The sequence below is a fragment of the Alligator sinensis genome, unplaced genomic scaffold (assembly GCF_000455745.1).
Source record: "Alligator sinensis unplaced genomic scaffold, ASM45574v1 scaffold1018_1, whole genome shotgun sequence".
In the NCBI taxonomy this organism is placed as follows: domain Eukaryota; kingdom Metazoa; phylum Chordata; order Crocodylia; family Alligatoridae; genus Alligator; species Alligator sinensis.
Window position 1 is genome coordinate 2,544,845 of NW_005842038.1, and position 12,105 is coordinate 2,556,949.

The 12,105-nt window shown below is 44.8% G+C and overlaps 1 protein-coding gene across 6 annotated transcripts in view; it reads right to left on the reverse strand.

The window, feature by feature from the left end:
* RNF111 (ring finger protein 111) overlaps window positions 1-12,105 on the reverse strand; it is an 87,086-nt gene that overhangs the window by 74,490 nt on the left and 491 nt on the right. Inside the window, exon 1 of one of the 6 annotated variants that reach the window (XM_006022487.3) lies at window positions 11,785-12,099. The exons of the other annotated variants lie outside the window; for them this stretch is intronic. Within the exon in view, the coding sequence (XP_006022549.1) occupies window positions 11,785-11,828 (44 nt within the window). The 5' untranslated portion in view covers window positions 11,829-12,099. Of the gene's footprint in view, window positions 1-11,784; window positions 12,100-12,105 lie in introns of those variants that run through there. 6 annotated transcript variants of the gene reach the window in all.

The following is a 12,105-nucleotide window of genomic DNA, read 5'->3' on the forward strand; positions in this document are numbered from 1 at the left end:
TAGCTGCCAGGGGAAAAGGAAGTATCCTAGGGCTGAGGGAACTGAGGCTACTCCTGATGAATATGTCAATAGTTATGGCCCTGAGAGAGTTGAGTTTGAGATAAAACCAGATGGTTAACCCTCTGTATGTTGGCTTTGTTTTCTTTTGCAACTAAAAGCCCCAATTGTGGCTGTCAGGCAGGTCTGGAGACCATGAAGCAGGGTACTCAAGGTGCCTGTGAGACTAGCTTTGGTCAGAGACGCGATGGGCTGGGGCCCAGGAACCCAGAGGCCCAGGGGTCTCAGCCAGATAAAAAGGGCAAAGACTGAGAAAGCTGAAACCCAGACAAGGGTTTGGTGCCTGAGGGGCCCAGTGTCTATTTGGGACTGAGAGATCCCCTACAAAGGGCAAATGAGAGTCATCTGCGAGATATGGGCATAACTATGGGGCAGCTGGAGGTCACGATTCTCACCCCTAAGGCAACCAAGATTCTCTTAAAGAGGAACTAGAGCTGGGGGCGGGGGAGGAGTTTGGGCAGAGAAGTAAAAGGCACTAAGAAGCAGGTCACCCCAGGCCCTATGGGCAGCCTTCTCCCCTTCATATATGCAACATCAGGTCATGGCAGGCAAGGGATAAGATGTGGGGTAGGCTAGGGAACACAGGCAGACCAGTCTGGGCACTAGGGGCTCCAGACTCAAGGGAGGGCAGAAAACCCAAGCCTGTCACCTTGCTTCATCCAGGGTTAGAACTGGAGCAATTGTACTACTACATTTCTACCATTCCCAGCTGGTCCACATGCAACTGTTAGAATGCAACAGCTGTAAATGGATGCATGTCCATACCCAAGAACACTTTACATCAGGTATGCTCAACCCACAGACCAGATCCAGCCCCTAACAGTGTCATTAAGTCAAGAGGGAGCCCCAAGAGCCATGGCTCATGCATGCAGGGCCAAGTGGGGGTGACACAGAACTTCTGGAGCCCAATCCTCACATGCAGCACCAAGTGACTTCCTACAACATCAATCCGGTGACAAGGGTAACAGAATCCTTCTAGCTGCCCAGCTTGAACACATCATTAATGATCTCTAGCCCTTCCTGTAAAAGTGATGATCATCTCAAGGGTAGTCACAAGGAGTAATCCTGTCCTGGCTTACAACAAGCTCTCCCCACCCCTCAAATGGCATCTCTCAAGCAACTGGTCATCTAACTCAGTGGTTCTCAACCTTTTGTACCTTATGTCCCACTTACACAAGGTCAAAATATCCTGGGGTCCCACCAGTCGAGTGGGGGGGCGCGACAGGAAGGGGGTGTCCCCCAGCAACCAATCCAAGCACACAAAAGCGAAACAGGAAATCCTACTGTGCAACTTCCAGTTTTGCCACCGAAACCCGATTCCCACCAAGAGAAACCCTGATCTAACTCCTATTCTCACCAAATAACCAGGCCTTGTAACAGACCTAGATGCCAGCTCTTACTCCTCAAAGACCACATCATCACTGGACCAAATAAAATGAATATACATAGCCAAGGTTCATTAACCTGCTCCTCTGCCAGTGTCAGATATACTATTACCTGCTTACAGTGCCCCTCTGCTGTCTACACTGACCAGATGGGGCAATTCCTGTGACACAGCATGAAGGGACATTGACCTGACATCGGTTCCAGAAATATACAAGAGCGGAACACTTTAACCTCCATGGACGTTCCATTGCTGACCTCAGAATCACTGTTTCTGACAACAGAACTTAAAAAAAAAAAAAAAAAAAAAAAAAAAAAAAAAAAAAAAAAATCAACTTGAATACAAAGTTCGGGAACAAGAAATCATCCACAGACTGGGACAGGAACTACATACAGATTACCATCCCATTACCCGGATTGGTTTATATGAATCTTGTGTCCCTATGGGTACTCTGTTTTTCTATTCAATCCCGTTTGCCTCTCTCAGCAATACCCCCTCTCCTTCCTTCCCCACCTTTGGAATTCAAATCACTTTCTATTTGACAGCCTGCTCTCTGTATGTCCTTTCATAGCATCTGATGAAGTGAAACTATTGTTCACAAAACTTATGCATCTCTGATTTAGTTAGTATATAAAAAGGTGCATCTCTACCCTACCTTCTTCCTAGCATCTAGTTAGTAAGCAAGAATCTGCTACTTCCCCGCCTCCCCCAACCCACATCTCCAGTTCCTGGATAGGTGGAAAGAATGCAAACAATACTCAATTTAAGGAAGAAGCCCTATCATACTCCTCTCCAGTGAATGGGCTGTAGATCAACAACTCTGACAGGGTGGATAAAAATCAACAATTTAAAAAAAATAAAAATCTTTTTTTTTTTAATTTAAAAATGAGATTTTTTTTATTTAATCACAGTTTTTATTTTTTGTTAAGATGTTTTTAAAAAAATAAACATATAAAGATAGCTTTAATTTAAGATATGTTAAAGCTCAAAGATATCATCATAGAATAGGGATTATAACTTCTATTATATACTATTTGAGACAATATATTCGCATAACCTTTTTGGAAGTTTTATAAATAGGTCACAACAGGCCATGTATATTAGGGGCCCAATCTTATGGGGCTCCCAGGGGCTCCTCTATATATTAGTACAAGATTAAAGAAAACCACTCTACCCAATAGGACTAAGTGCTCAGTCTAGAACAGGGGTTTTCAACCTTTTTAAATATGTGTCCCCCAGCCGCAGAGCTGAGGGGGGTGGCACACGGGCAGACAGCAGGGGGGAGAAGGGGATGCGTGGCTGGACACAGAGTGGGGGGAGGGAAGAGGGGGGGGGCACACGGCAAGTGCTCAGTCTAGAACAGGGGTTTTCAACCTTTTTAAATATGTGTCCCCCAGCCGCAGAGCTGAGGGGGGTGGCACACGGCTAGATGCAGAGCAGTGGCAGCACGGGGTGGGGGGTGGTGGCGGCATCCGCGGCATATTCGTTTCCCAACCCCCCCATGCCACATCCGGCCAGCTGGGCAATACCCGAGCAGCCCACAGAAGGGCGCCACTGCCCTTGACCCCCTGCTCCCCACCCCCGGGCCCTGCTCCTGGGAGGCAGCAACATGGGGTACTGGGTGGTGGTGCTCCATCCCTGCCTGCCCGCACATTCCCCCTAGGACCTTCCCAAGTACCCCTGGGGGTACACATACCCCCAGTTGACAACCCCTGGTCTAGAAGATCCCATTAAGCATCTCTGTGATGCTTAGTTTCAGTTCTCAAACTACAGATTTGTCTCTCCTGAGATCATAGGCAGACAAGGTTCGTTGGGTAGATGCAATCTCTTTTATTAGACCAACTAAATATTTGGAAAAATGTGTTCTTTGGAAACTTTTGGGCACAAACGCCCTTCTTCAGGCATAGGGAGAGTTTGTCGTCTCCAGAGATAACATCCTTGTTAATAGCAGTATATGGAGATGTGCTATAACTAACCTAATTACCCACCCATCAACTCTATTGTCTCTCTCCAAGTTTGTGTACATACAGTCAAGGCCTTACCTTTCTCTAAAAGTGCAAAGTTTCAAGAAGTTAAATGAATAAAGGATATCAAACAACAAGAATGCACTTTTTGTAGAAAACAATGAATAAAGTCAAGGATTCCTGACCAGAAATATAAAATCGATTTGATTTAAATCAAATCTATCATCAGAGTTCAGGATACCTCCACAAATACCTTGTGTTCCCCTCCAACCCCAAAAAATCATGACTAATTTTTTGGTTGGTAATCCATTCTTTCACAGGCTTTTCTGAAAGTTTTCTGGGATTGAGGAAATCTATTCTGAGGAATCTGGAAAGCCCTGTATTTCTGGCCCAAGAGAAAGCCATCAATTATATGCTACGTGTCTCCCTCACAAAGAGGCAAAAAGACAAGACCTAGGAGGAAGGATTTACATAGATGAGGCAGCTGGTAAACACCACACTAGAATAACTTGTTGCATGTCTAAAGTACCAAAGGATTTAAAACTACATGAGTAAGTGAAACCCCAGATCTGCAAGCTGAGAGAACACTAGCCTTGCAGTTTGTTAATGGTGAAACTACTTGGCCTGTACATTTCAATAAGGAGCTTAACCCCTCCTCTTCCCTCCCCCCCACCCACCCCCAAAAAAAGAATTGTACTTAATTTAGCCATCTCTAGTCTTATTTACCAACTTTATACTGTTGGCAGTCACCTTGAGCCAGTTAACAGCATCCACAACCAACTATTTACCATGAAGACAGCTGACAGCTTCCTGTTCCCATCTATAAACCCCTGAGAAGGATGTGAAGGATCAGCTGACCTCAACCAACCACCCTGGTGGTAGGAAGTGGGGTCCATGCAGGTGCACAATCAGGTAACTTAAGGAGTGGCACACAAGATGGTTTATTTCACTGTGAATTTAATTTAGAATATTAGCATTATTTCTGACAGTTAAAGACTGCTATAGTAATTCTGAACATCGTGTGATATTCCACTTAAATCCAAATGAAAGACAAGGAAGAACACTAGAACTGCAGGGGGCCAACCTTTTTGGCAGGCATGCACCCTTCAAGTGCGGTGCCAATCCCCTCCCCGCACTTGATCTGCCATTGTGCCACACAAGGTACTAAGGGTGCATCTTTTTTAAAGATTTTTTTTGCTGATACTGACGGACAATTATTAACAAGCCATATCCTTGGAGAGCAGCGTCTGGCCTGCAAGTCTGCTGGAGAAGGAATGGGTGGGAGAGGTGGGGGGAGGGAGAGAAGAGCTCTGTGGGAAGGCAGATTGAGGCCCGCACGGTGAAGAAGAGTGGGGCTGGGGCAGGTGCTGCCCAGCCAGGGCAGGGCAGGGGAAGGAACCACAGGTGGCTCATCCAGGGGGCGTGGGGAGAACATGCCACTCCCACCGCTGCATGCATCCTAGTGGGAGGCATGAGGGGAATGTGCCCCCTGGATCTGTTCACAGGGTGAGGGCAGGCTGCCCACTGCAGGCTGGGGCTAGGGGCTGCCTGGGGCTAGGAGCCGCCTCTTTTAGGTGGGGAGCGGCTAGCCCAGGTCTGTGCTCAGGCCAGGCTACAGCCACCGCAAAATTTGCTGTTGACCCTACGTATCCCCTGCTCCCAACACCGCCACCTGCCCCGCCCCTGCCCACCCCACGCAGAGCCCTAGTCCAGCCCCCACCCCATTGGAAAGAGGCTGGCACAGCCCCAGCACCACCCCACAGCAGGCACCCGCCCTCGCCCTGGGCACAAATCCAGGGGACACATTGCCCCCCATGCCTCCCCTGGAGGTGCACGCAGTGGCAGGGGCTGCCCCCCCCCCCCTCCTATTTCCCCCCCAAAAAAGCCACTCACAGCTCCACCCCTTGCCCCACCCCAGCCCCATTCCCTCTCCCACCATGGAGGCCGCAATCTGCCCCATTCCCGCCCCCAACTTATCGGCCAGACACTGATCTCCAAGCTGCTGGGCTGATTTCCAGGCCACATGCATGCAGTATCTGTGTGCATGCACGTGGCATTTATCAGTGCCAATGGACTGATATATTGGTGCACCTCTACAAGATACCTGTGCCACTTGTGGTATGTCTGCTGTAGGTTCACCACTCCTGCACTAGGGCAATTCAGTGTTGACCAGCTCATAATTCTAAAGCTTGGGTTTTCTGGGTTTTGATTTTAGAAACTGTATTATTGCATGCAGCTACCTTCAATAATCCTGGTAAACAGTCATAATTATTCGTAAGAATAAGAAATATAAAACTTACATAATTATGTGAAATACTTCAAAACTAAAATTTCAAATAAACTAAAAGAAGTTATGCCAAAAATACAAGATTCAACCAGAAGCCTACGAGAGGCTCTAAAGTTTTCCTGCTAGCTACAACAATACTCCCTAATAACCTTTAAAAATAGAATGTTTTAAAACCCATTTTAGTAAGAGCAAGTTTAAAGTCACTAAACAGTTTACCATACACTGACAGCCAGCTTTAATAGGTTTACTAAATGCATTTTGTTTTTATCTGCCCAATTATAAATACACAGAGGGAAGGTTATCAAAGACAGCTACTTAAAAGCACAGAAAAGCAAATAGGAATGGAAACTACACAGAAATACTGTGAAATTATCAATCACTATAAAACACAGGAAAGAATTCAGGGACATTCCCTTTTGATAGCTACTATTACAGAGTGAATTCAAGGTAAAATATCTCCCAGTATACTAATGCAAGTACAGAATTCTCACAAGCTGGGAAAGGCACACAATTATCTACCAGTCAAATATATTCCCATATTTTCAGGGCTTTTTCTTCTTTTTTTTTTTTTTTTTTTTTTTAAATGCATGGTTAATTAGTAGACTTAAGGCTTTTTTAATGCTATAAAAAGGTGGCATACTTAGCAAGGTTTTCCAATAGACCAGTGATTCTCAACCAGGGTGTGCACGAGCCTTTTAAGGGTGTCATGCCATATCAACACGGCTAGGTATATGTTTTCACATGATTCACAAGATAAACCCAGAAATATCAAACAGGAATCCATAGGGTCAAAACCCTTTAGACCTTTGGTGGTCTTTGAATTCTCTGGAACAAAAGATTGCTTTATTATTTTGAACATAGCCAAAATGAGAGAGAGCTAAGAACTAGCATTTTTCAAGGGGTACCTGGAATCTAACAAGGTTGAGAACCACTGCTGCAGACTGCTGGGTTCTGTTAGGAATAAGTCACATTACTAGCAAGAGTAATTAGAATTCACTGAACCAAAATAATTGAACTGGGTTGGCAACAAGAGAGCCTAACTTAAATTTTTTATCCTATACCTAAAGTCCACACTTTAGGTATAGGACATGCTACAGTGCTTGTCCAATTCAAAGGAAACCTTAAGGCATATTTACAGGCACATTGGCCCTGCTCCTTATACCTGCAGGGATATGGGCCAACTCATAGGCCAACGCATGCTTTGAACCTTAAGATGTGCTTCTACTCACCCACTTAACAGTGTGCGTGTAGCTTAAGCACAAGCTGCTACGTTCCTTTTTTGGCCAGTTCTTCACAATTTCTGCATGTTATAGCCCTTTTAACTTCCTACTAGCCTCCAGTATACAAAACACTATCCACACCACTATAGCACAGTGCTCTCACATACACAGTTTCCCAAGAAGATGCCAAGTCCAGAACCTGTTAGTGACCAAAGGAGCACACCAAGTTGCTGACCAACCTCTAACATAACAGTAGGCCCATGATGTTGAAAGAAGCACCAGAAACCTGCATTTGTATCTCTGCCAGCTGTCTGGATATTTGAGAGGATTCAACCAAACTGATTTCCAGGGCACGAAATGGATTAAGCACTACAAGTCTACCTACTACAAGGCAGAGGAAGCGAACACCAAGCTCATGTATGTGCCTCAACTAGGCTGCAAATACCACTCCCAATACAGAGCTCAGTTCTGGTCCAGAAACATCTTATGAACATGTTTTGTTTTGACAGAGGAACTCAGTAGCATGAGGTGGGGAACAGGGCAAGTCTTGGGAATAGACTCCAGAATTGGAATCAGGCCCCTGATGCCCTACATAAACATGACCCTGGGACCCTTCTTCCCAAAACCTCTTCAAAGATGGAACAGCCAAGAGAGGAGGCAGGACCCAGTGCCAGAATTTGGTAAGTGGCATCTGACAGCTTTACTTTTATATTTATAATAACCTGAAAATTACTCCCAGATATGTTGCAATATGAAATACAATTATTGTGAGGAAGGATACCAGAAGTGATTTATTTAGTTGTTCTGAGTGTAGACACCACACACTTTCCCTGATTCTCCTTCCTCATTCTCCCCACCACCATCACCCCTCTCCCCAGTCACTTGGAACCAAGATGGATGCCAAAGGAAAACATCTGAACAAGCAACTAACAATTCATATTTACTAAATAAATGCTTACCATTAAGAAAAGAATCAGGAAAATAAAGTTAAGAACAAGCACAAGCCAGCATTAATGTACACTGCTCTTTGGAGCCTGGTCACACATTTCCCAGTTACTGCCACAGCATCCCAAGGTGCCTGGGTTACAAGTCCCAGTAGCTTTTGTAGGTCTAAAGCTCTTTCAAAGCAGCATCTGATGTCCTCTCCATTTTTGTTATGCACTGTTCTGATTGCAAGGGAGCAAGTGTTTCATTGCTACCAAGCCTCTGCATCACAATGCTTTCAGCTAAGTTTCACTCAAATTTTAACCCACTCCTGCATGGCGATGCTTGACATTTGAGTCACTCAGTTGATGAGATCGTTGGGCAAAGCAAACTATAACTTTTGTCTTCATGGCTCACTAGACTGTGCACTCAGTCACCAGATCAAAAAAGACCTCCTTTGCAGAATAATGGAATCCTACTTGTTGGAGAACAGTATCACCCCCCTTCCCCCACTGTGGAGACTCTAGCAGATTTATAGCCTTCAGAGCTTCACCATTCTGAAATTCTGAACCCATTACTCTTACCAGGACCCTTTGAGGAGACTCCATTCCTGGCAAGTCCCAATTTTTTTTAAACTGATTTCAAATACTTTCTCCTAACATGGCATTTCTACAGCCTTCCAAGTGTCACTGGCAGACACTTCTGAAAAGGCCAGTGAATAAAGGTTAAATAAAGGATATGGTAAGAGTATCTATGTACAGCGTTATGATGCAGAAGATATAATCAAGTCATATACCCAGGAATGAGACAGTTCAGAGTTAAATTACTGTAATATATTTGGCAAGCCAGATGATTATCTGGAATACTAAAGAGAAAGATTAAGTCTAAAAGAGGACCAAGCAATAAAACAGACTTGTCAGAGTTCCTTAAATACATTCAGTGGTTGAACAAAAGGACAAGTTACAGTAGAAACCTGCAGTCTGGGAGACTTCAACCTTAGAACAAAAGGGCGGAGTCTTCTCCAAGCACTTCTCCAGTCAATGTTGATACTGGAGAAGGGGGATGCTGAGTAACTCCATTCCTTTCTCAGCCTGTTCTACATTCTGGCTCACTCGTTCTGTACCTATATGTTTACACATGGTTGGGATGCCCACACTGGTTTTTTCTAAAAGTACTGGATGTGTTTTGTTAATAAAATATTTTAGTGCACTATGCATTGGCACACATGCTTCAGAAAAAGAAGTAGCACTAAGTTCTGTACAAACATTTTAATAAAGAATTTTAATCCATGTAAATTCAATATCATAAAACTGTAACAACACTGTAAATTGTTTAGCAAACCTTACCATGTACATTACAACTTAACACAACACAGCATCATATCCTTATTCACAACCCCCTGCAATGCATATATGTAAATAAGGCATCCCTGAAGTCCCTTGCTTGCTTTAACTCAGCCCCAGTGAAGACAAATGCACCCTCTGGTTAAAACAGTTACTCAAGACTGTTTACACCATTGGCTTTGCACAGAATGTCAAAATAATGCAGATTGCATTTTGTCAATGGTTTGGTAGGCAACACCTTCCTGCCTTGACAGCCTTTCAAGTGTACACTACACTACCACTCTGCAACTGTAAAGTATGCAATTAAACCTTCTTTTCCTAGGTCCTCATGGGAAAGCCATGGCAGGGTGCCCTAGAAGAGTGGGTATACAAACCCTAAATATATTTTTCTAAGTCCCTAGTTACTCAACAAGTTAATATCAGATCTCATTTATCTCAAGTCTATCTATAGAGATGCAGAACAATCCACCCTTTCCATTTGGGATTTATGTCCCGTCCCCCCCTACATTTGCCCATCGCAAGTGCCATTAATGACCACAGTACACAGTCTGGGAAGATAATTTTAGTTATCATTCCAGTGGGTATAACCAATGCACTTATCTGTGGGTGAACACAGTGTTCAAACACCTCAAACATCTGCTAGCACAACCTGAAAAGTTGGCTTGCCAACATTAGACTGATTAACCACAGGCCTGCAGCTGCCCAAGGTTGCTACAGCAAACCACTTCTGGACCAGCAATGCCTCATTTCACGTCCTGACATACTCCACATGTGCCTCTGCAAATGCATGCTTTCTAATGCACAAATTCAGTAGCCACCACTAGTTATCAGAGATCAGCATAATAATACAGTCCAAGAGTGCTGTATGTCCTGTACCAAGAATACTTGTCTATGCATGGGGGAATTTCCAGCTGATGTCAGCAAGCATCCAGTACCACAACTGCATTAGAGCGGAATCCAACCACAAATCTGCCACAACATTAGCACAGCAAGGGCCAACCTTTTTGTCATACATGCCACAAGTTAGCCCCACACCCTCCCCAAGTCTGAAACTAATCCCCTTCCACTGCCTGGTCTGCTTTCTGTCTCCTGTGCAATCTACCACATGCCACATGCACCAGCTGGCCATCCCACTTGTGGCATGTATGCCAGGGCTAGCCACCTCTATTCTAGAGAACAAGAACTGCTACAGAATTTCCATCACTGTTTCAAAGCACCCTCCCTTGGTATCATGCAATACCAATACACAGTGACAAGCAGGAAGAGCTCTTCCTCTGGTGTTGAATCTGTGGCGTGGCTCCAGTTGGAAGGAACATGAAGCAGAGTGTATAGAGCCAGAAACACCTTGGCTAGATGTGCTGGCAGGCAAGGAACATTTCAGTACAGGGCCCCAGGAAGGACAGACATGTTCTCCTATGATACACTATGAATTCATCTCTCTACTGTAGGGAGTAATAAAAAATGTTCAATACTGCCTTAGCAACTGTAACAACCAATGCTTCAATATAGCACAATGTGTACATGGCCACCTGCATACAGAGCATGCTCGGCAGCATGGATGCACGTAAAAATGCACTTGACAAAGCAAGAGAGTACATGAACATTGAGACAATCACTCCAGAAATATCCTTAGCGTGCTTAGTTTCAGCCTTGGGTTAAACTCAGCCTGTTACATAAACTGCGATTTGTTCAGCAGTAAAGCTGCAGGCATCATTTTTTGGTAACTAGGAACATTACTCTAAGGCAAACATCATAAACTTAGGATCAAGGAGTTGTAGCCTTACAAGATAATTTACCTTATTGAAGCTTTAGGTTAACCCCCAATTTAACACTTCAGCAAAATGTTTCTAACGTAGCTGCGGTAGTAACACAACTATCAGCTTAAAAAAAAAAAAAAAAAAAAAACAAATAAATGAAAGACACAATTTGTTTTATCTACAATTTAAGCAGAGGTGCGGGATAAAAAAAAAAAACATTAAAAAAAAAAAAAAAAAAAAGCATATATACTGGTGTTGTGCTGATATTCTTCAGTTTGCAGACAACTCATTGCTGCTGCATGCATCTTCACGAAAAAGCAGAAACTGTACTCCTCATGATGACATTGAGATGCAATTCTGTCAAGTCATTTCATAGACACACACAAACCATACTCACTAGCAGTGATAATTGAAAGGATAACTGAAACCATGATGACCCCAAGCAAGTCAGTCATTCTGCCTCAGACCTCACCCAATGCCACAGTACAAGCGTCTATAAATACCTTCCAGGAGAGTTCAACTGTGACTTGGTTGTGAAGCACTGCGGTTAACACTTCCATAGGCCCTCATATTGAAATGAAATACATAACCTCTATTTGTTGCAAGGAGGCAACCCATGTGATTTTTTTCTTTAAAAGAAGGATTTAATACGACCCCCCCCCAGTTTGGACAACAGCTCAGTGGAAATCTTTATCACTTTCCGTTACAGCCAGTCACTGACCACCAAGTGCCAGCTTGGGATGAGTGAGTTTTGCTTTGGTTCATCCAGGACTTGGTCACAAGAAGCGGGGCAGCTCTTTAAACCAAAGACGCTCCAGCTTAAGGTGAAGGTTAAGGCAGCAGCTCACCTTTTAGTGGTGGCTGAAGGCTTCTTTCCCATAAAGACCCTCATAGCAGCAAACAGGAAAGCACAAGGAGCGGCGCAGCAGCTGAGCCAGCCGACGACTCCCCCTCTCTGGCACCACAATTTCCTCCCCTCCTTCCACAGCTGTCAAGGACCCTGTCAGGCAGGGCCCGGGGAGGCGCCTGCTCGCGGGTTAAGGCAGGACCAGACCCCGATTTCAACAGGTGCAGCCCCAGGGGCCCCCCCGCGGCCCGGCTGAAGGACACTGCGGCGGGGCCGAGGCGCATGAAGGGCCCCGCGGGCGGCAGACGCTGCCTCGGCGGGG